Source organism: Carcharodon carcharias, chromosome 9 (assembly GCF_017639515.1).
Source record: "Carcharodon carcharias isolate sCarCar2 chromosome 9, sCarCar2.pri, whole genome shotgun sequence".
Lineage (NCBI taxonomy): Eukaryota > Metazoa > Chordata > Chondrichthyes > Lamniformes > Lamnidae > Carcharodon > Carcharodon carcharias.
The window spans coordinates 98,949,244-98,973,892 of record NC_054475.1 but is presented as its reverse complement, the minus strand read 5'-3'; the positions used below and the strand labels follow the sequence as shown (position 1 = coordinate 98,973,892).

Sequence of the window (24,649 nt, the reverse complement as noted above, 5' to 3'; positions counted from 1 at the left end):
TATAAAGGATTGTGGAAGTTTGATTTGCTAGGGATGTAATTTGCACTTAAAATTCTTAATCCTTTTTTTATCGTTTAGCCAATTTTGGGTGAATTACCCTGAAAAATCTCTCTCAGACAGTCCCCCGGGGTCGAGGGTGACTTGCTTCCACACTAAAAATGAGTTCTCAGGTGACTGAAGAGTCCAATGCCAGTGGGATAGTCAATATCACAGGTGGGCCAGACAGTGGTAGGGGGAACAGGTAGGTGGAGTGCCTGGGTTGCCACCCGCTCCTTTCGCTGTCAACATTTGGCTTTAGTTAGCCCTTGGCAATGAAACTCGAAGTGTTCAGCTCCTTCCTGGATGCTTTCCCTCCACTTGGGCCAGGGATGTTCAGCTGTCAGTGGAGATGATGCACTTTTTCACGGAGGCTTTGAGGATGTCCTGGAAGCGTTTCCTCTGCCCTCCTGGGACTTGCTTGCTGCGTCGGAGCTCCGAGCAGAGTGCTTGTTTCGTGTCAGACATGCAGATGATGTGGCCCGCCCAGCGGAGTTGATTGAGTGTGGTCAATGCTTCAATGCTGGGGATGTTGGCCTGAGTGAGAAGACTGATGTTGGCACAAATCCATTGGTACTGAAAAATATGAGTGGTAACCATTTGTGTCTAGTCTCACATGGTGAATAGTTACAAAAGATACTAGAAGGTAATCAGCAAATATAGACATTAGCCTAGTAGTACTCTGGTACCCGCCAAAAATTAATGTCTGTAGGCTGGTGCAGCTGGTCATAAGAACATAAGAAATAGGAGCAGGAGTAGACCACATGACCCATTGAGCTTGCTCCACCATTCAGTACAATCATGGCTGATCTTGGGCTTCAACTCCATTTTCCCGCCCATTCCCCATATCCCTTAGTTCCCTGAGGTACCAAAAATCCGTCTATCGCAATCTTTATTGTATTCATCGATAGAGCATCCAGAACTTCTGGAGTAGAGAATTCTAAAGGTTCACAATTGTGAAGTAATTTCCCCACATCTTAGTCCTAAATGATTGGCCCCTTATTCTTTGGCTCTGTTTGGCTCTGCCAGCAGGAACAATCTCTCGGCGTCCACCCTATCATGTCCGTTCAGAATTTTGTAGGTTGCAATGAGATCACCTTTCATCCTCCTAAATTCCAGAGAACGTAAGCCCTGTTTACTCAGCCACTCATCATAGGTCAGGCCCCTCATGCCAGGGAGCAATTTACTGAACCTTAATTGTTCTGCCTTCAATGCAATTATGTCCTTTCTTAAATGTGGAGGCCAAAACTGCACACACTGCTCCAGATGTGGTCTCACCAAAACCTTGTACAACTATAGCAAAACTTCCTATTCTTGTTCTGCAATCAACTTGTAATAAAGGCCAACATGCCATTTGCCTTCCTAATTACTTGCTGTTCCTGCATGCTAACTTTGTGTTCCTTGTACAAACACAACCGAGTCTCTTTGAACATCAGCACTTACAAATTTCTCACCTTTTAAGAAATATTCTGCTTTTTTATTCTTACGACAAAGGGAATAATTTCACACTTGCCTATATTATACTCCATCTTGTTGCTCACTCACTTAACCTGTCTGTATCTCATTGCAGCCTCTCTGTGTCCTCCCCACAGCTTACCTTCTCATCTAGCTTGGTATCATCAACCAACTTAGATACATTACTGTCTGTCTCTTCACCTAAGCCCTTAATATAGATTGTAAATAGATGAGGCCCCAGCACTGACCCTTGTGGCACTCCATTATTCACTGTCTGCCAACTTGAAAAAGCCCCGTTTATGCCTACTCTTTTTCTATCTGTTAAGCAGTCCTCTATCCATGTTAATGTATTACCCCCAACTCCATGAGCCCTTATCTTGCCTATTAACCTTTTGTGCGACACCTTATTGAATGCCTTTTGGAAATCCAGCTATACTACATCTGCTGGGTTCCTATTTATCTACTGTACTAGTTACATCCTCAAAAAACTCTAAAAATTTGTCCAACAGGATTTTGGTTTAGTAAAACCATGTTGACTTGTTCTAATCATACCATGCTTTTCTAAGTGCATTGTTAAGATTTGCTTCATGATAGATTCTAGCATTTACCCAACAACTGATGTTAGGCTTACTGGCCTGTAGTTCACTGTTTTCTCTCTTCATCCTTTTCCCTATTTCTCTCTCCTTTGGCAAAATCAGGGTCATGCTGTAAAGCTGTGACTGCACTTTTATTAAGCATCCATGAATTGCAATGGGCCACCTCATCAACTGTTAAATCTGATTTTACATTGGAGCTATATTTCACCCCAGGCATAGTCATGGAGATGCCAGATGATTATTTGACTCTCGAGTTATACTACCATTTCCATGCCTATGTGCACCCTAAACCATGTTGCACTGCTTGCACAGTTGGCATTACAACTGTAATCTTACACCAGATTCAATCAGTACTTTCAGGAGAGGATGGTAAAAGATTAGAGAGAAGTGAAAGAAATTTTGGAGGTGCATGAAGGAACAATATGAAGCATAACCTGCTATGTCTGAAGAACTGAATGTGTTTTAACTTTTAGCCTAAAGAACAACTTGTAAACTAAAAATATCAAGTATCACTGGCCAAATTCAACTCCCATAACAATTGCTCATCTCTGCTTTTGCCTCAGCTCATCTGTTGAAATCCTCATCCATGTCTTTGTTACCTCCTGGATTCAGATATGCCAACGCTTTCCTGGCCAGCCTCCAATTTTCCAGCCTCTGCATGAGTTCATCCAAAATTCTGCTGCCTCTAGCTTAACTCACACCAAGTCCCGATCACCCATCATCCCCATGCTTGCTGACCTACATTGACTCCTAATCAGGCAACACCTCAATTTTGAAAATCCTTTGGTTTTGAATCCCTTCATTGTCTTGCACCTTCCTATCTTCGCAACCTTCTCCAGCTTCACAACCCTCTTGAGGTATCTGCACCCCTTCAATTCTGGCCTCCTGAGCATCTCGGTTTTAATCACTTCACCATTGCAGCTTGAGCCTTCAGCTGCCTGGGCCCTAAGCTGTGGAATTTCCGATGTAAATCACTCTGCCTTGGTTTCTTCCTTTAAGATGCTTTTTAAACCACTACCTCTTTGACTAAGCTTTTGGTCATCTGTCTTAATATCTCATATGGCTTGGTGTCACCATTTGTTTGATAATCACTCCTGTGAAGCACCTTGAGATGTCTTACTATGTTAAAGGTGCTATATAAATGCAAGTTTGTGTGTTCACCTGCACATTTCCAGTATTATGATGCATTGCTTCAGTTGTAGTAAGTGTTAGATGGGATAAAAAGTCTGGGCAAGTCCATTTGAAAATGTTGTTTTTGACCTCAGACTGATAAAATGGCAGAGATGCGACACTCCCTGACAGGAAGAAACTGTTTGGTGCCTAATTGCACTGTCACTGTCTTTCATCATAATTTCCTCTGTGATTGTTTGAGGAACAGTGGACCCCCGAAGATATTTTATTCAAATTCTAGAGTAGGTATTTGTCTAAAATTGCAAATTGAGCTAATTTTTGACAGTTTAATTATAACCACTATTTCTGATGTGTGCTGGTGAGTTTGGGCAGCGGGTGTTGGCATGGTATTTAAAAACAAAAATATGTAAGAGAGGATCTAAGCCAAGCTGCACTTCCTATCATATGGAAAGTGAATCCTCACCAGGGTTAATGAGCAGATTCATCTTCCTGAGCTGCCACTTTCACAGTGCACCACCTAAGCAAAGGCTCTTAGAAGCTGCGGACATCATCATTACAGCAACCAGCTGCTGAATGTGCAGCCAATAAGTGCAGTTAACGTTTGGAGCCAGCATAGTGCAACAGGTTGAAGTGCACTGCATCATGTTGCAGATAACTTTGTAACCTGATTTATGTCATTTTTCAGCAGACTGCTCTTTGGCAAACATGGTAGGCAGAATAACTGTATTCTTCGAAATACACTGCACTGCTGACAAGCAAAAGCATTTTTAAATCTCTTATTCTTTTCACTTTCAGTTGTTGTTCCAATTACAGTGCTGTTGTGTTTACATTGATTCTCTGGGGTTTTCTGTAGATCTTGCAGCAAAGCTGTAGTGGACAATCAGGAGAATGCTAGGGAAAATCCATCTCCAAATGCCTCAGCACTTGTTCAGTATATTCCATTGGGGTGCTTGGAAAAGCAATTGGACATGATCTTGGAGACGACTAGTTTGCAAGGTTACCTGTATAGGGAAAAGGCTGAAGTATGGAAATAAATTGGATGGCTCTATCAAAGAGTCGGCATGCCACTTTAAAAATCCACACAGTTCATATGACGGTTGTACCATCAAGGAGGTTGGAAATCCGTCAACTTCTTTTGCCTTCTGGGTTGTAGCATCAAGCCACCTAAAAGTGTTCTCCTGGCTGCACTCCACTAACACTGCATTGTCTATGGCTACACCTTCATTCATCCTAGTCTTATGGCTTATCATGGGGTGCACATTGGGTGGAATCTTCTTGTGTCAAGGGTCCCAATAGCAGGACCGGAGGTGCTCAGCACTTCCACTCTGAGGTGGTGCGGATGGCCAAATACAATCACATGGCAGCCAGCCAATTAGATATGCAGAATTGAGGGTCCCAGCCAATCATGCGTCAGGCACGGGCAGGAAATTTCCAGCCCTGCTGTTACCTCATGGGGTCAAAGGTTCAGGTGCCACATTTGAATAGCACCTGGATAGACATCCACTCCTTGCTATCCAACATCAGTCTAACTGTTTGTGAGGAGTTTGTAATCTGTGGATCTGCTCATACTTGCACAGTGACATTTTGTGAAGGGATCAAGGGATCTTGCAGGGGCCTCATTCTGGCTGGAATCTGGATGAAAGGAGGGTGTCATGGGCCTGTCTGGCACATCACTCTATTGTCTTTGCCCTGGCTTTGGTGACCCTCAACACACTTGCCCGCCCCATCTCCCTTGACCAACAATCATTCAACCTAGAGTTCCCCCATCACCATTGGTGAGCCCTTGGCACACTGGAACTTCCACCCCATTACCCTTGACCTGTCATCCGTCATCCTTGGTACTCCCTTTGTCATCCTTAACCTGCCCTCTGTCACCCTCAACTCTCAAGGCCTCACCATTGGTCTTCCATGTATAATCCTTGTTCTCCCCACAATCATACTTGACATACGTTCTGTCGACATTGACCTTCCCTGTGTAGTCCAGCTTCCTCCCTCTGTCCCCCACGAGCTTTCTTAGAGTTGCCACCACCTTCCCTCCCTTGGTCAGCCATGGACCATTCCCCTTTCACAGCCAAATCCCTCCCTCCCCCAGTCAGCTGTGCCCCTTACTCCTCAGCTCAATGTCTTCTCTACCCTGGGGTTCAACAAAGTTCCCCATACAAGAAAAGCAGCTTCCATTTGGTCTAGATCTGCCAGGAAGACTACCTCACCTGCTGAATACCACCTTTAACCAATTGTGAATCTGAAGGCACGTGCTTCTCATTTGCTACATACTTAATTCTAAAGGTACAATTTTGTTAGGCAAATTGTGTTTGAATGGGCATGCTAATGTATGAAAAATTTTGTTTTTATGAAAAATATGTTCCCACCGCTTGTCGCTGGGAAGCATAATTCGCCCTTAATCCGCCGCTAATTTAACAACCAACTTTTATCCCGCCATCAGGAACCTGACATTTTCCCTCCCACCCGATTAAGCCTGCCTCATTTCCCACTCCAGAAAGCTTCAAGAGATTCCACACGTTGTATCCTCTCCTCTTCTTAAGGATCTTAATGGTAGCATTGAAGGCATTGGTGATCACTGGATAGTCTTCAGAGCAGGAACCACAAAGTTCACTTGTGGCATCAGTACTAGCACTTTAATAATTCAGTAGAAAATGAGGGATTAAATTTCAGGCTTTGCTGGTCTTGTGCCACATCACATGGTGCACTTACTCACTTAGAGATTTGGAAGTGCCACTAGGTGATAAGTGAGAGAGTATAATCAGCCTACAGAGTTGAGACTCTCTGCTGAGCATCCTGATTTAGAGGCCATCTGTACTCGATTGATTTCTTTTCACTGTTGTGCTCAGTGACTCCTGCTCACAGACAATAACCTCTTGTGCTATGAATAGAAACCAACTGAACAAAATTTGAAAAAAATTCTGCACAGATAAATGAAAGGATTTCAAAGCTGAATATGATTCTTTTAGAACACTGGAGCAGGAATAGGCCATTTGGATCGTCGAGCATGCTCCACCATTCAAACAAATCATGGCTGATCATCTACCTCCATGCCATTTTTTTCCCCACTATCCCCATAACCCTTGATTTCATTAGTATCCAGAAATCTATTGATTTCTGTCTAAAACGTGCTCAAGGATTGAGCTTCCACAGCCCTCTGGGCAGAGAATTCCAAAGATTCACCACCCACTGTGTGAAGAAATTCCTCTAGGCTCACCAGCCTCTCTCTCTGTCTGTCTGTCTGTGTCTGACTGAGTAGGATGAGTGTTTTCTGTTGTGAATGAACCTGATACTGGCTTATTTTTCTTTCACCATTAAAAATGAATGCCAAAAAGAGAAGGTAAAGTTAACAGGAATCTTCAGAGGACCATTCAACAGTTGATCTTAACTGACTTATATGACCCTGGTAGCTCTAAATTATATCTACCTACAAGTCTTTATGTGTAAAGATTTTCTGTCTGTGTGCCCACCATCTGCCAAACACTGCACTTCAGATATATCTCACTTCGAAGTGTCACATATGGAGCAGGTTAAAGCCAGCCATTTCCTGCTGGATTTTCTGCCCTTGGGCACTGTGACTCTGCAGAGGAACAATCAACCTCTCCTTATGACTTTCTACAACAATAAGATCTTGTGACCTCACAAGTTTAGCTGCCTCCTCACCTGAGCAGCAGAGTAATACATGTTGTGACAGTCCTGTCCCTGCTAAATAGCATATCTAACAAAGTTAGGAAGTATAGGGACATCCTTACAGTGCAGTAACAGTAGGAGAGAAGATGAGATCATTCAGGAAATAAGGTTTAGGTGACAGATTTATTTTCGAGAGCTTGGGAGGAAAGGAAGGCTGAAGAAATTGAGAAAATCCACAAGTTTGAGTCTCTGTGAAAAATAGGTTAGTGAAGTTGTTCACTGGATCATATCAGTTTTCAGCAAAATACAAAGCCATTGGGATTTGTGTATCTATTTGTTACAATCTGTCTCACTGTGCAATTGCTTTTGGTCTTTGCAGTGAGGATTGATCAGAGTCCCATGTCCCCTATGGAGACTAAAACTGACAGCGAGGAAGACGATGACTCACCTAACATATCCTTCGACAGCATTCATGAGAGCAGCTCTGCCATTCTCAACCTATCGGGGGCTATGCGGGAGTAAGTATTCACACCGTGTGCTGCTGCCTTCTGCTTTACTGTTATAATTATTACAAAATCTCAACTATCAAGATTGCATGCCAGACCATTGTGTTCTGCTTTAGTGGTTAATAGTGGCAGTGGCTCACCTTCAGTTACCTGTTGCAGTGTGAATTAATTGGTGTATACTGCCACATGGTCTAGTCTCTGCCATGCATTTGTACTCTATATCATTTGGGCACTACATTGTGCTTGTACCTGAAATTCCTGGAGAATCTATTAGTGGTTCCCTAACCAGAACAAGCCCAGTGTTGACCTCATTATGGGACCACAAGAACACCAAACCTTGTAAACATAACTGGCTTCTTTGTGGGTGCAACTTCTTGGGAACCGCAGTGATGGTGTAAGCATATTTATTTTTTGAGAATTCCTTGGTTGCAGGATGTCTACAGTGTATTGTGTGTGCGTTGTGCTGAAAAGCATGATAGAAGTAACTGAGCAGAGTTACTTGCTTCTATTTCCCTAGGGAGGACTCGGTGTGGCATATTGATCCGACCCGGCTGCTGGACGATCCGTATGGGTGAGTGTTTAGGGCAGGCTGTGAAGGTAATAACCAGGGGCAGTGGCTGTTTTGTTGTAGCTCTCTGTTTGTTATATGTTTATAACAACCATGGATATAACCTGTTGACAGGAGGTAATGTTCCACTGAAAGCTTAACATTTGTACTGACTCCCACATTATGGGATCTTGGTTCACAGTTGATGTCATGTACAAAGCAAAGGCCAGGAACTTTTTCATTGTGAAAGTTAGAGACAACCGTTGGAGAACAGGCTAAAGTGAGCTGCTCACTATTTCTTGTCTCAACAACGAAATAATGTATAGGGCTATAGGTATTAACAGGGACATTGTGGACATGGAAGAGAAGAACAAATAGAATTAGAAATGATGGAGCTCAGAAAGATTGCAAATTCAATCCTCAATCAACACTGAGTTAACTGATCTCAATCAGGTCAATTGCTAGGGCATTACTTTTGGTGCAGGATTCCCTGGATCATCTAAGGAAAAAACAGACATGTTTCTTTCTGTTGATTTGCTATATAGTAATTCCTGCTGGAAGCCCCTGTTTACAGATATTGGGCAGAATGAACTGCTCTAAGATGACTCTGCAGTCAGATAATCTATTGACATTAATTATTGAGGCTCGCATGAATAAAAACTACTTTGAGAGAGCCTGGAGAACAACTGTCACCCATGGAGTCATACCTGTGTAATGAGTCAGCACCTTCAGGTGAGGAGGGAAGAAATTTGGGACAAAAGATTGAAAAAGTGAAGATTCATGGGATAATACAGTGCTCTCAGCCTGGAACTGTCCTTATTATAGTCACATGATTTAATAGACTCTTTTATAAATTAGTCTACAGAGTAATTTACTGTTTTTTTTGTTACCAATTATATATTTAAATAATACTCTTAGGTTGTTAGTGCTCAGATGTTGAGCTAACCTGTGAGTAGCATTGGTAGTAATAACAGTCTCATTATTATGAGATTATTTGTAGAACTTCACTAATATACTACTAAAATTATGGGGTTCGCATAATATAGTATCTGTCCCTCCCCATTCCTAGCCAAGGAATACCATGACCAGTGTTGTGTTCCAAGCTCAGATCAACCTTTGACGCATATTATAAGGATCGACTATGGAGCCATGTGGTGTGGTGCCACAGCATGCAGTGCCTTTGCAAACTGAGGCTTACAGTGAGCCATTCTGCTTTTTAAAAATATTCTTCCCTTGACTAGTTAACCTATATAACCTGCAGAAGAGTTCAATCACATGGATTCCCGTAAAGTCAATTTACCAGTTTCTGGGAGAATAATAATATTGGAGTTGAGGTTTTGAGAATGCGTGTGTTAAGCTGATCTTTGCTCCATGGCATCCAGGACACCCAAGTAGGTATCGAGGCAGACACCATAGGAATGATTTATCATAATCTGCTCTGCCTTGGAGGAGTTTTTGCACTGGGAAATGGAAAGTGCAATCCTACCATTAATTTTCAAGATCAAGATGGCAGCATACCCTTGAGTGCCTACCCGCCAGTAGCACAAACTCAGAATATCCAAAGTATGTTGGAGAAATATTTGAAGAGGATGAATATAAAGGAACATGTGAGGAAAATGTGGGCAAGTGAGATTAGATTCCTTCCAAACCCATGACCTCTATGGTATAGAAGAACAAGAGAAGCAGGCGTGTTGGAACACCACGGCTTGTACATTCTCTTCATGTCACACACCATCCTGACTTGGAATAATATCACTGTTACCTTAATTGTAGCTGGCTTAAAATCTTGGAACTGCCTCCCCAATGGCACTGTGGGTGCACTTGAACTCCAGCTTCAAGAAAGAAGCACACCACTACCTCCTTGAAGGCAATAAGGGATGAGCAATAAATGCTGGCCTTCTCCATGAAGCCCACAACCCATGAATGAATAAAAAAGATTTGACAGCTCCAGCTGAAGTGCGAGCATAAGCTCGAATATTTCACCTGTGTTGTAAACCCTGTGATTCTGTGTCAGTCCATGGCCAACAGTGTTAATGTGAGTGCATTATTTAAAAAAAATTACTAAATATAGAATTCTGCATCTCAAATGGTAGTTGTCTTGGAAACGCATGATGGTAGCAACTACGGAGTCATTACTAAGCCTCTCTTTAAACAATATCCATTTTACTAATGAAATGGGATGAAACCCCAGTCTAGTATGAGGCCACCTTCAAACAAAATTATTTACCGTCCGTAATGTTGCAATTTGTCAGCTTGGTTTCCCTATTTTTTTAAAAAAAACATATTTTGATTTCTTCTTACATGCCCTACTTCCCCTGCACCCAATTTCTTCCCATTTGTACCTTCCTTGAATGTGCTGATTAACACTAGGATATGGTTTAGTGAATGCCAGCAGCTCTCTAATAACTCAGAGAAATAGCCATTCTTCTTTTTCAAGCTAGGATGGTTGGTTGTGGGAGGTTCTTGAAATGTGGAGGCATTGGAGGTGAACCTGCACTTTTCAATGGGAGAGGATCACAAGACAGCGGTATAGACACTCCCAAGCAATTAGATACACATTGGTGATTGGCTGGTGGGGTAGATAAGGCAAGATTAGTCTAACACTGCTGTGCATTATTTTATCACCCTGGAGACAAAGGCAGCCCTCAGTTGATTCTCACCTAATCTTAACTGAGTATGTGTGACTGGGGGTTTTTGAGAGTTAGGGTCTTTGGGCAAAGTAGGGTGTGTCTACTGCAGATGTGTGTGCACTTCCAGCCAAACCGGATGGTGCAGCTACCCAGAACTAACCTGAGATGAAAGGAGAAAATAAATGCAACAGAATGTATCAGAAAATGGCCTTGTGAAATCTCGTGAAACTGAACAAAATTGAAATAATCACACTAATTTCCCCCCACCCTGTTTATTTGAGGAATTGATGCAAAAAAGTATGAGAAAATAGGCAGTACTCAGTTAGGAAAATAGGAATAGGAGAAGGCCATTTGGCCCTTTAATCTGCCATTCAATTAAGATCATGGCTGATCTGTATCTCAGCTCCATTTACCAGCCTTGGGTTCTATATTCTTTAACATCCTTACCTAACAAAAATGTATCCATTTACTTTGAAAGTTTTGAGTTACCTAGCCTCTAAGAGAGGGAGAGCTTCAGATTTCCACTGACCTTAGTGTGAAGAAGTGCTTCCTGACATCACCCCTTTCGACCCAGCTCCACAGTAGAGTTGAATTCCTTGCCCCCTTGTCCCAGAACTATACTAAAGATGGCTGCAGATAGGGAAGCGATTTGTACTATCTCAAGACATTGCTCCCAAGGACTTAAAACTGTGTTATGGAAATAAATTTACATGTGTGTTACATATGACAGAAATAATATGGCAGAGAAGTGAATTAGATATCTCAGGGATTGTGACATTGGCTGTCCGCTGTAATTATCATGTGGTGTTTACTCTCAAGATTCTGTTGTTTAGCTTCTGTAGTGAGCCTGCACTGTGATGCCTGTCATGCCCCAATGCACAGTGCTTGCTTGCCCCACCTTGTTCCGATTCAGCAGGCTTCAATTATCATGTCACGGTACGCCACACCCAATTGTCACACCGTGGCTTTCGTGCGCGCGCGCACACACACACAAAACATATGACATGTGTAAGGATAATACAATAACTTGAGTCAAAGACTATGAAGACTGAATTCTGTAGTTTAAAAAAAAATGTCACTGAAAACACAATTGAAAGGGTTCATCAGAAAACTCCATGATTCAGGGCATCCCCTTGGACCATGTCCCAATTTCTAGACACCAACTTACACTCCTCCATTTCTATTTTTAGCATCAGTCTTTTTTAGCATCATTCTCCAGGTCAGTTTTAGTAAATCATCTCCTATTTTATCAGCTCCCCCACCTGCAGAATCCAGGTGAAAGCTTATGTTTTTGACTGTATTTTTGCAGTTTTTTTAGTTTACTTGTAACACTCTGGAAAAACTAAACAAGGTTCGAGTTCAAAAACTGAAACAGGTTTTGGGTTTTCAAACTGCCCACACCCAGTAGGGAAGGGGAAGGGCTGGTGTTAGCTTACCCTTGCCAACTGAAATGGCCTTCCTGGATAAACATGTTGCGCAAGTGTCTGTGTGCAGCTTAGGCTATATGCAGCGAAACAGCAGGAAGCAGGCTGCTGGCCAAGTTACTTCATAAGGAGGTTAGTCTGTTTGTCGTCTGTGCGCTAGAGCTGATTTAATCGTGTATTACCAAGTCGGGAAAAAAAATTGCTGTTGGTGGAGCACCTTGGTGCCCCCTGCTGGTAGTGTTGTTTCAGTTTAGCAAAGAATGATGATTTTGTAAATATAATAAAATCCTTTGACAATTTGTCTCCAGGCTGATTTTTTAAGAATGGTATTTCAGTCATTCAATATCGAAGTTCGATCAAATGAACTACCCTCTACTGCAATTTGAGACTGCCTCCAGCATGCCTTTCCTGGTACAGATACAGTTGTCACTGGGCAGGCAGCAGGGATCCTTACTCTTTAATTAAAGTTCTCTGTGTCGTTTTATGTCAGTCCGTTCAGTTAATGTGGATTAGTCAATGAAATCGCCTCTGAATCTAAAAAGAACCTCTCCTGACAAGGAAGAGAGGGAGAAGAGAAAAAGAAAAATTGAGAGTATGTGCATGCTCTTGTGTATTATTGTTCTGGTCACTACAATAGTTCAATTCTCTCATTAGACTAAATCTTCTGGCTATTGACCATAAACGACCATAATTCTAACTTGTAACCCAGCTTGAGAATTCTTCCTCAAGCTGGAGCTTTTGTCTCAACCCAATGCTTTTGCCTCCAACTACTTGTGGGAGAAAATAGATTGATCTACCTTGGTTCTGACAAACCCCTTTGAATCCACATATAGTCCTTGTGGCCACAGAAAAAGCCCTGTTATACTGTACGTGTGTCAATGTTGCGCATGGGGTAAGGGGATTTATACCAAGGAAACATGCTGTATGGAGATTTTATGTCAAGCTGACTTCAGTTAAGTTCGTCCGTGACGAAGTGATGTAAAATATTATCAGTGTGGCTCATCTCTGGATATCACCTAAGACAAATGTCTTTGACTTCTGTAAGTTGCAGAATAGAATGCCATCCTAGTGTTTCACCAGATTGTCTGAGGAGGATTGCATGAAATGTTGGACCTTAATTTATAAGAAGTTCTCTGTGATTCATCACCAGTTGATGTCTTCATTGTGCAGTCAGAATGTTTTGCACAAGCACACATGTAGCCTTCCATGTGAAATGGTTACAGGGATCTCTTTTCAGGGACATTTCTTCAGAGAGGAAATGGAGCCATCGCAAAGAGCTCTGAGACAGGCTGCTCAGATCCACCCATCTAATTACGTTGGAGCAAAGTCTTGAAGCTGTGGAGAAAATTATTTATTATCAAGTTTTTTTTTAAAGTATGTTCTTATGGGTGGCTTTGTTTATTTGACAAGCTCACCCATGACTGAAAATAAATAAAACCAACCTCTGTGCTTATGAGTGATGGTTCTCTTCTTCCACCTTTTTCCTACTTCTTTTAGGACCTTAGAACCAGAGAAAAGTAACAGTGCAGAAAGAGGCCATTCAGCCCATCATGTCAGCGCCGGCCAAAAAGAGAAAAAAGGAACTAGACACTCATTTTAATTCTACTTTCCAGCCCTGGTCCGTAGCCTTGCAGGTTACAGCACTTCAGGTGCAGATCCAGGTACCTTATAAATAAGTTGTGTTTCAGCCTCAACACCAACTTAGGCAGTGAATTCCAGACGCCCACCACCCTCTGGGTGAAAAAGCTTTTCCTCATGTACCCTCTAATCCTTCTACCAATCACCTTTAAATGTATGTCCCCTGGTAATTGACCCCTCAGCCAGGGGAAACAAGTCTTTCCTGTCTACCCTTTCTAGGCCCCTCATGGAGGAGCCTCAGCCCTTTCAATTGTCCATCAGAGTTGAGGTCCTTGCAATGTGAGTGGATGAGAGCAGGGACTGCAGGAAGGATGAGTAAACTGACCCCATGGCCCAAGGAACCATTCAAGTTGAGGGAGTAAAAAGTAATGTAGGTGTAGTAAGGGACATTATAGTTAGGGGTATAGACACTGCTCTTTGTAGCCAAATTGTAAGTTCCAAAGGCTGTGCTGCCTGCCCTGAGCCAAGATTAAGGACATCTCCTCAGGGCTGGAGAGGAGTTTGGAGAGGGAGACAAAATAGCCGTTGACCTAGTTTGTGTGAGACAAAACTTAAAAACAGAACCTCTACGATAATAATCTCTGGATTGCTACCCTGAACCATGAACAGATTGGCATAGGGTAAATAAGATCAAAGATTTGAACATGTGGATCAAAGATTGGTGTGAGAGAAATGGGTTTCAGTTCATGGGACACTGGCACCAATACTGAGGAAAGAGGGGGCTGTACCAGTGGGACAACCTGAACCACATTGGTGAATTGTAAAACTAGGACTGTAGAGAGGGTTTTAAACCAAACTAGTGGGGAGGAGGATTCATGTGAGGGGAGATTTGGAAAGTTGAAAGCGGACAAAGCAATAATGCAGAGTAGCAATGTGGGTAATGATAACCAGAGTGTGACAGGGTCAGAGCGTACAGATATGAGCGCACCAGCAAATGAGGTCAGATTAGGGAAAAATGGTAAAAATACAGAATTAAGGGCTCTATTTCTGAATACACACAGCATTCTTAACAAGATGAATGAATTGATAGCACAAATAGAAATAAAGGAGTATGATATGATAGCGATTACGGAGACATGGAGGAGAATTTTCAGCTCAGTGAGCGGGGGCAGGGCCTGTTCGACAAGGTGTAAAATGACACGGGCTGACGGGTGTGTGTCCCAACGTCACCACACGTCATTTAGATTTTCAGTTCGGCAGGCGTGCAGCCGAGTTGGCTACGCACCTGCTAAACTGTCAAAGGCCTATTAAGACCTTTTAAAAATTAATTAAGCAGTTGGCGAGCAGGCGAAGAGCCCAGGCAGCTTTCACATTTTTCATGGAATCTCATCCGTGGGCGGGAAGAGGTTTCAAGAAGTGTTTATAAATTGAATAAAAATTCCTATAAAAATGCATTGACATGTTCCAGCTCATGTGAACTGTCACATGAGGGGACATGTCTTAAAATTTTTTTTCTTTATTTAAATTTTTGAAACTTAAGCATACGCGAAAGAGTACAGGCCCCGACTCAGGGAATCCCGCCCTGCCTGCACTGGAAGCGCACAGCATTTCCGGGTGCACGTTATGCTGTGCGGGCCCTAATTGGCCGGCACACATAAAATAGCGGCGCAGACCCAATTGGGGGCGCCGCTCGGATCCACACCCACCCCTGCATAACCTCCCTGACAGGGGGAAAGCTCTCCCTATGGTTGCAAGGTGACCATGCTGGGACCTGAATATTCACAGGTATTTGACATTTGGAAGCACTGGAAGAAAGGAAAAGGAGGTGGGGTGGCTCTGTTAATAAAGGATGAGATCAGTACAGTAGCGAGAAATCATCTTGGTATGGGGGATCAAAATGTAGATTCAGTTTGGGTGGAGATAAGAAATAACAAGGAACAAAGTCATTGATGGGGGTGGTTTATAGGCCCCCTGACAGTAGTTACACCGTAGGACAGAGTATAGGACAAGAACGAATGGGGGCCTGTAAGAAAGATACTGCAATAATTGTGAGAGATTTTAGTCTTCATGTAGATTGGACGAATCATATTGGCAAAAGTAGCCTGGAGGATGTGTATTCAAATCAGTTTCTTTGAACAATATGTTCGGGTGCCAACCAGGCAACAAGCTGTTTAAGGCCTGGTAATGTACACTGAGACAGGATTAATTAATAATCTCAGTAAAGAATCCTCTAGGTAAAAGTGATCAATACTTGATAGAATTCACATTCAGCTTGAGGGTATGAAATTTGAGTTTGAAATTAGTGCAGTAAACTTATTTAAGGTAATTACAAGGATGGGAAGACAGTTGGCTAACGTGGACTGGGGAAAATGGTTTAAAAGGTAAGGTGGTAGTGATGCAATTGTAGACATTTAAGGAGATACTTTGTAACTTTTAGCAAAGATATATTCCATTAAGAAATAAAGACAGCAAGAGAAGCATGCACCATTGTAGCTTTCCAAGGAAGTTAAGGATGGTATCAGATTGAAAGAAAAGATGCACAGTGCTGCAAAGATTATGGCAGCCCAGAAGATTGGGAAAATCTTGGAAACTAGCAAAGGATGACTAAAAAAAAAATGGGAGTATGAGACAAAATGAGCGAGAAATATACTAACAGACAGTAAGAACTTCTGTAAGTATATAGAAAGGAAGAGAGTAGCTATAGTAAGCATTGGTCCATCAGTGGGTGAGACTGGGGAATTAATAATAGGAAACACGAGACTTTGAACAAGTACTTTGTATCTGTCCTTACAATGGAACGCACAGAAAGCATTCCAAGAATAGTAGAAAATTGAGGCAAAAAGGAGGACCTGAAAGCAATTCCGATCACTAGAGAAAATGTATGAGGAAAACTAATGGGACTAAAGGCTGACAAGTACCCTGGACCTGATGGCCTGAAACCTAGGTGGCTGCAGAGATCGTGGATGCATTGGTTATAATCCACCAAAATTCCCTAGATTCTGGAATTGGAATCAGTTGTTTGGAAAACTGCAAATGTAGTATCAAGAAAGTAGGGAGGTACAAAGTAGGAAATTATAAGTCAGTTAGTCTAACATCTGTCATTCGAAAAATGCTGGAATCTATTATTAAGGAGGTAGTAGCAGGACCTTTAGAAAATAAAAAATAATCAGCTAGAGTCAGCATGGTTTTGTGCAAGGGAAATCGTGTTTGACAAATTTATTTGAATTCTTTGAGGAAGTAACAAGCAGGATAGATAAAGAGGTACCGGTAGAATTAATGTATTTGGATTTCCAAAAGGCCTTTGGTAAGGTGCCACATAAAGGTTTACTGCATGAGATAATAGCTGATGGTGGTGGCGGTGATATATTAGCATGGATAGCGGATTGGAGAACTAATTGGAAACAGAGTCTGGATAAATGGGTCATTTTCAGGTTTGCAAACTGTACTTAGTGCAGTGCCGTATAGATCAGTGCTGGGGCCTCAATTATTTATGATCTATAATAATGACTTGGGTGAAGGCACAGATTGTATTGTAGCCAAATTTGCTGCTGATACAAAGATAGGTAGGGAAGCAAGTTGTGAGAAGAATATAAAGAGTCTGCAAAGAACATAGACAAATTAAGTGAATGGACGGAAGTTTGGCAGATGGAGTATAATGTGGGAAAATGTGACACTGTCCACTTTGGCAGGAAGAATAGAAAAGCAGAAAAATATTTAAATAGTGGGAGATTGCAGAATGCTGTGATACAAAGGGATCTGGGTATATGAAAATACCTTGTATATAAATCAGAAAAGGTTAGCATGTAGGTACAGGAAGAAATTAGGAAGGCAAATGGAATGTTGGCCTTTTTATGCAAGCAAGAAGGGGTATATAAGTAGGGAAGTCTTGCTACAGCTGTCCAGGGCATTGGTGCGACTGTACCTGGAGTACTCTGTACAGTTTTGGTAGTCTTATTTAAGGAGGGGCGAACTTGCATTGAAAGCAGTTCAGAGAAGGTTCATTAGGCTGATTCCTGGGATGAAGAGGTTGTCTTAAGAGGAAAGGTGGAGCAGATTGAGCCTATACTCATTGGAGTTTGCAGGAATGAAAGATGATCCTAATGAAACATATAAGATTCTGAGGGGGCTTGACAAGGTAGATGCTGGGAGTATGTTTCTTTTCATGGGGGAATCTAGAACAAGTGGGCACAGTTTAAAATGCCAGGGGTTTCCCGTTTAAGAAGGAGGTTTCTTCTCTCAGGGGGTTGTTAGTGTTTGGAATTCTCTTCCACAGAGAGCAGGGGAGGTTCAGTCATTGAATACAATCAAGGCTGAGTGATTTTTGATTGACAAGAGAGTTAACAGTTATAGGAAAGTGGAGTTAAGGCCACAACCTGATCAGTCATGATCTTACTGAATGGTGGAGCAGGCTCGATGGGCTGAATAGCCTACACTCAATTCTAATAATCTTCGTCATGCCTGAGTGACGCAGTGAGTTAAACAAAACACTGGAATTGCTTGTTTTAGTAATTGTCTTCACAACCCTGATTTTTAACCTGGCTCTGGTGGGAGAGGGTTCCCCATGGGCTTAGCCATTTTAACCCCTGGGTCTCTTAGACCAGAGCTGGTCCACAAGAAATCCTCAAACTTTTTTAAAAATGGAAATTACCTTGACCTCTTCAGGCCATTCTGCTATCTCCTTCCACCTTATACTGGTGGGTTTGGCACTGAAGGACACCCCTCTCCCCCATGATTTCAAGGTAAAACTATGGCACTGCCAGTGACAGCCTCAGTCCGTGACCTTCACATTTTAATTCTGCCCACCAGTGGCAACCTACCTGCTGACTGAATTCTGGTAGTTAAAATGGGGAGGGCAGGAATGTAGAAGCTTCCACTCAGTCACCATTGCAAAATTTCAAAATGTTCTGTTCCCGCTGAGCAGGTTGGTTTAAAATCAGGGCTTATTTGTTAATCACAGTTCCCAACAATAGGTGTGTTAATGTTAGAAATGTCCTACTTGAAGCCTTATACAATAGCAGCTCTTCTGATGAGCTTTAGATTGGGCGTGGTCAAGCTGGAATTGGGCAACACATGCACAGGTTTGCTTAGAAATAGGTAACTGTGCTACAGCACAGACTAGTGATCAACTAATGAAATGTAGCATTGTAGGTGCTTGTACTTGTGTGCATGTCTACATAGATGTATAACTTTGTCTCTCCAAGATGAGGCATAGTGCATCAGTATTGAATACTTTCTCATTAAGGGAGGTCAACTTAATTCCCCAAAGACTCTGAGATAAAAACAAAATACTGCAGATGCTGGAAATCTGAAACAAAAGCTCTGAAGAAGAGTCATATAGACTCACAACATTAACTCTCCTTCTCTCTCTACAGATGCTGCTAGACCTGCTGAGTTTTTCCAGCAGTTTTTGTTTTTGCCCCAAAGACTCTGAACTGTTAATCAAATTATTTATCTTCAGTATTGCGGGCGCCTTGAAGTGCAAAACAAGTGTTAATGTACAAGGATTATACAAGTGTTAACAATAGTTGAAAATATTAATTTAGCTTGAGTACTACAGTTTGTATTTTTAACTTTTACATGCAGTTCCTCATTTATTTCATGAAGGCTCTCACCAGTCTTGTTTCATTATCGCTGAGTGGAATTCTGGACTTTGCAGATCAGATATTTGATAGGTCACCTCTGCTGTCTTATTCTATTCTTTCCTTTCCTCCTTTCTTAGAGTAACTAACTGATACTGTCGTGTGGTTCCTTGGGTGAGGTTACCTCTGGTATCTTACACAAGGGCCATGCTTCATGAGTGAGCTTGCAGTTTGCAATGATAGATTATTCATGCTTGTTCCACGCTAGTCATATGCCTACCCACATGGTTTCTATTACGACTTACAAATGAAGATAGGTCTCAAATCCCTCGCAGTCTTGTTTTATCCCTTTTCATTCAGGGAGTGCTAAAATCAGGTGTCGCATCCTTTTTGCTACCCAACTGAGATCAGTGAACTTGCTGTAGACTATGGATTGAACCTTGGACCTTATGAGTCAGTCTGGCTCAATTTAGGATTTTCAGAAGGCTTTCGATAAAATCCCCCACACGAGTTTGGTAAGCAAAATTAAAAGTATGTGGCATTTTAAAAATTCATTCATGGGATGTTGGGTGTCGCTGGCTAAGCCAGCATTTTTATTGCCCATCTCTAATTGCCCTTGAGAAGGTGGTGGTGAGCTACCTTCTTGAACCGCTGCAGTCCCTGTGGTGTAGTTACACCCACAGTGCTGTTAGGGAGGGATTTTGACCCAGTGACACTGAAGGAACGGCGATATAGTTCCAACTCAGGATGGTGAGTGACTTGGAGTGGAGCTTTCAGGTGGTGATATTCCCATGTATCTGCTGCCCTTGTCCTTCTAGATGGTAGTGGTTGTGGGTTTGGGAAGTGCTGTCAAAGGAGACTTGTGGAGTTCCTGCAGTGCATCTTGTAGATGGTGCCACTGTAGACAGTATACACTGCTGCCACTGTGCATCGGTGTTGGAGGTAGTGAATGTTTGTGGAGGGGATGCCAATCAAGTAGGTTGCTTTGACCTGGATGGTGTCAAGTTTCTTGAATGTTGTGAGAGCTGCACTCGTCCAGGCAAATGGAGAGTATTACCTCACATTCCTGACTTGTGCCTTGTAGATGGTGGACAGGTACAGGAGATAATATACTGGCATGAATTAAGGAATGGTTAATAGACAGGAAACAGAGTAGGAATAAATGGATTATTCTCACGTTGGCAGGCAGTGACAAATGGGGAATCACAAGGATCTGTACTTGGGCCCCAGCTGTTCACAATATATATCAATGATTTGGATGTGGGGACCAAATGTATTATTTCCAAGTTTTCAGATGACACAAAGCTAGGTGGGAATGTGTGTTGCGATCAAGATGTAGAGTGGCTTCATGGGGATTTGGACAGACTCAGTGAATGGGCAAGAACATGGCAGATGGAATAGAATGTGGAAAAATGTGAGATAATCCACTTTGGTCAGAGGAACAGATGTGCAGAGTATTTCCTAAATGGAAAGAGATTAGAAAGTGTAGATGTACAAAGGGACCTGGGTATCCTCGTCAATAAGTCACTGAAAGCTGTCATAAAGGTGCAGCAAGCAATTAGAAAGTCTAATGGTATGTCAGCCTTTATCTCAAGAGGATTTGAGTACAGGATTAGCAAAATCCTCCTTCAATTGTATAGAACCTTGGTTAGACCGCACCTGGAGTACTGTGTGCAGTTTTAGTCCCCTTACCTTAGGCAGGATATTGCTATAGTGGAAGTGCAATGAAGGTTCACCTGTCTTGTTTCTGGGATGGGGGTGCTGTTCTATGAAGAGAGATTGAAGAAACTGGGCCTATATTCTCTAGCGTTTCAAAGAAAGAGGTGATTGAAACCTACAAAATACTTAAAGGAATAGACAGGGTAGATGCAGGTAAGATGTTTTGCCTGGTTGGGGAGTCTAGAACCTGGGGACACAATTTCAGAATAAGGAGGAAACCACTTAGGACCGAGATGAGGAGAATTTTTTTTACTCAGAGCATTGTGAATCTTTGGAATTCTCTACCCCAGAGGGGTTTAAAGCAGAAATTGACAGATTTCTAAATACCAATGACATAAAGGGATATAGGGATTGTGTGGAAAAAAGGCATTGAAATGGATGTTCAGTCATGATTGTAGTGAATGGTGGAGCAGGCTGAATGGCCTACTCCTGTTGCTATGTTCTATGTCCCTAACTGTGCATTGTCTATGTTTATAGTGGTTTTTGCTTACATATTTATGAAATGCTGCAGCCATTGAACAGAACTAGTTCAGCATTTCAATGTCAATATGAATTGAAGCTCTCGCTTGTTTGGGTTTTGGCTAGACTTCCTGTTCTGAAGCCACTTTCTGAAATGATGACAGTACATGAACAGCTTTGGAGAATAGAGTTTCCCAGGAAAATCTGATATACTGTAACAATACAGGATGTAAACATTTATGATGCACATAAAAAAAACCTTGAGGCTCAAATTTCAAACAAATTTGCCACTGTTCTGGGCCAATGGACATTTTTGTCTAGCTTGGGGGATGAGGAGCAGGAAGCCCCACCAGCGTGATCTTCCAGTCCCACTGAAGTCCAGTGGAGTTTTGATGGAGCCTCATTTTCCAGCCACCTCGACAGTGCTGTAAAATTCCGCCCACGTGTCTCTTCCAATTGGAGAAGAAAATCAATAAAACAAAACTTTAACTTTAGCCTAACCTGCCCAGTGAGAAACTGGGATCAGGTTGTCTGCCTGTTTTGTGTCCTGCCTTAATGGAATTTCCATTGACTCAAAGGTTAATGGCAGGTTAATTGAAGAAGGACAGAGGCAGAAGAATGGAGAAGGAATGAGAAATGGAAGGGCGGAAGTTGATGCTTCTATCTAGTTGATTGCTGGTCTAATGTGAGCTGAAGGGAGGGAGAACCAAAATCTGTAGGGTAAATTAAACTGGGCTGCTTAGCTTCTCAGCATTATGTACTTCTAACTCATTACAGAATTTGATTTAGTTGAAATCTGGCGGTTATAAACATGTTAACCGTTCATGCTGCATATAGCCATCAGTGTTTTCCAGTACCGTAATTGTGACAACATTCTTGTTGCAAAGTGAACTTGACAAGCCCCTTCCCAAGTTCCAAAGTTACTTGCTGCTGATGGACAGCTTTGTAGATTGTGGATCACAAGCTCATGAGAGATTGTGAATTCTTGCCCACCTCGGAATTGGCAATTAGAACATATCTGCCAGGAGGTAGGGATTTGGTAACAGTGCTGGGGGGACAAAGATGGACCACTGGTCTTTCTCGGGTGAGGGGTGGTGGGCAGAGGACAAAAGAGTAGGGCAAAGCCCTTTGTGGGGGAGATGGGTGGTGGGTTGCAGGAGTGGAAAAAAATGCTTCTGGCAGTGCTTTGAGAGAAATTTTGGACCACTGCAGACATGGTGGGTAAACTAGAACCAAAAACTGTACTTCATCTTTTCTAACTAAATTGGAGTGGTGGGGAGAAGCTGGGAGTGGCACTTCAGGGTGTTGGGGGGCCGTGGTGGTAGGTGGTGGTGTAAGGAAGGAGGAAGTCATAGCAGCATTCATGGGGTGGGGAAGAGAAAGACGAGGAGCTTGGAGTTGGTAACCTAGACCTTAATGACCTTTTGAAAATCAAAATATCACTTTGCTTTCTGTTCTAAAATTAGAAACTCATCATTTGTAAAGTTTGTACCTGTTTAATGTTAGCCTAGATTTTGAAGGCAGAAGTTCTAAATTCCCTCAGACCTTGAAAAATGCCCCTCATCTTAGGGAAACAACATTTGTAAGAAATATTGCAAATTCAAATCGGTTGTCTAATGCACTAATGAAAATGATCTGAAGCTTGAGTTTGAATCCCCCATTTGATATTGGATGATTTAAAAAGATAATAACTTTTTTCTTCCAGTAATAGGTCATTTGCTGCTTCAGAAGGAAATAAAATCTTAAAGGAAAAATAATGCATTCCCCCAAATGACAACTATTAGTAATTTTCAACAAGATAGAATCCTTTTCATCTGTGCTCCCAATGCTTATGTAAGATGCCAACGTTCAGGTAAATGCACTAATTAAAGTATCAAAAATTATCAAGTGCATTGCCTCATTCTCTAGAAAAATCAATCTTGTTCCTCCACATCTTCCTCTTCCAGGCTTTCGTTCTTAAGTTACCTGTTGGTTAACTTACAATCCTATGCCCTACGACATTCTGTGTAAATCCTGCTTTCACATGTCATAAGTGTTTTTTTTAAAGACCTATTTAGGGCTGTGTCTTTATATGCCAGCTTTTCTGGTCTTTCTAAGTTTCCTTCTGTTTATTAGCTTACCTGCCCCACGATCTAGCCAAGAAATAAGATTCAATGCTGGGAATAGAGTTGTAAAAATAGTTTGGAATATAGAGTTAAGATGCAGGAGAAATTGAATACCAAAAGAAAAAAAGCTGCATTGAGGGAAACAACAAGCCTTTGAAAGTGTTTATCTTTCTAACTTGTTTCTTAACATTGATCATTCACTTTTGTATCGTTTTTGCAACCGTTCGTTTTTGCTGTGACTGCAAGCTGTAATACAGTTATATTCCTGTTAGTGGCACTATTGATCCATTGGAAGTCAGAGCTGTTTTGGTAGCCCCACTATGCGGAATATTTGTGTAACTTCAGTTCCGTATAATAAACCAGAATCAAAACCAATGCAAATTTTCTCCCTTTTCTCAGGGACCAGGGTCAGTAGCCCTTCGGACACCTGTTAATGAGTGGAGGAAAACAAGGGCATTTCGGATTTTATCTAATTAATTTATTGTTGCTGATATGAAGACTCAAATAAAACTTTTAAGAGCCTTCCATGTATTATTCCTCCATAAGACATAATAAAGGCACTCTTTTGGTCCTCCAGGGAAACAAACTTCCATTAACATGAAATGAAAAATTCAACCATAATTATTAGGTTATTATCTTTTGAAATAGAATATTTTAAAATATATTTTTAAAAAGCAAAACATAGTACACTTTTATATGCTAACATTACATCCTTTGACTTCTCTCAATCATAGTGCTCAGAGCATGCATGGAATAAGACGACTTCCAAGATCTGAGTCGCCTGACCCCAAAAGGAGGCGTGTACACCAGTGTGACTTTGAGGGCTGCAACAAGGTGTATACAAAGAGTTCTCACTTGAAGGCACATCGAAGGATCCACACAGGTGGGTGCGGCTCCCAAAGTGCTGAATCCAAGCTGTTTTATTCCAGCCAGTTTGACTAGTTATGTTAGTGGCTTATCTGTTGGTTTCCGGCAAAGACCAGGCTTTTGAAGTACCTTGTCAATGTAGATCTTCTAATAAGTGACAACAGACGGCAGTGTATCTAGAGGAATATCGATGGCCATGGGGTTGGAGGACTGGTGGGGGTGGGTTTTTTATGCCAGGTAGATGTTTGTGTGCTTTTTATTCACCATTGCCCTTTGAGTACGTTGATCATTGCAAGAGTCTGGTACTGAGAAGGTGGGCATGCTGCCTACTGCAACCTCAATGCAAGCCTCTAAATTACACACTGTGGGAAGCCTTGCTTTCTTAAA

At 42.0% G+C, this 24,649-nt stretch overlaps 1 protein-coding gene across 12 annotated transcripts in view; it reads left to right on the top strand.

Annotated features, from left to right (window-relative positions):
- LOC121281982 (Krueppel-like factor 8) overlaps window positions 1-24,649 on the top strand; it is a 192,994-nt gene that overhangs the window by 149,631 nt on the left and 18,714 nt on the right. For all 12 annotated transcript variants that reach the window (XM_041195283.1, XM_041195282.1, XM_041195286.1 and 9 more), the window contains 3 exons: window positions 7,228-7,366; window positions 7,872-7,925; window positions 24,130-24,278. In XM_041195283.1, coding sequence (XP_041051217.1) covers window positions 7,228-7,366; window positions 7,872-7,925; window positions 24,130-24,278 — 342 coding nt within the window. The remainder of the gene's footprint in view (window positions 1-7,227; window positions 7,367-7,871; window positions 7,926-24,129; window positions 24,279-24,649) is intronic.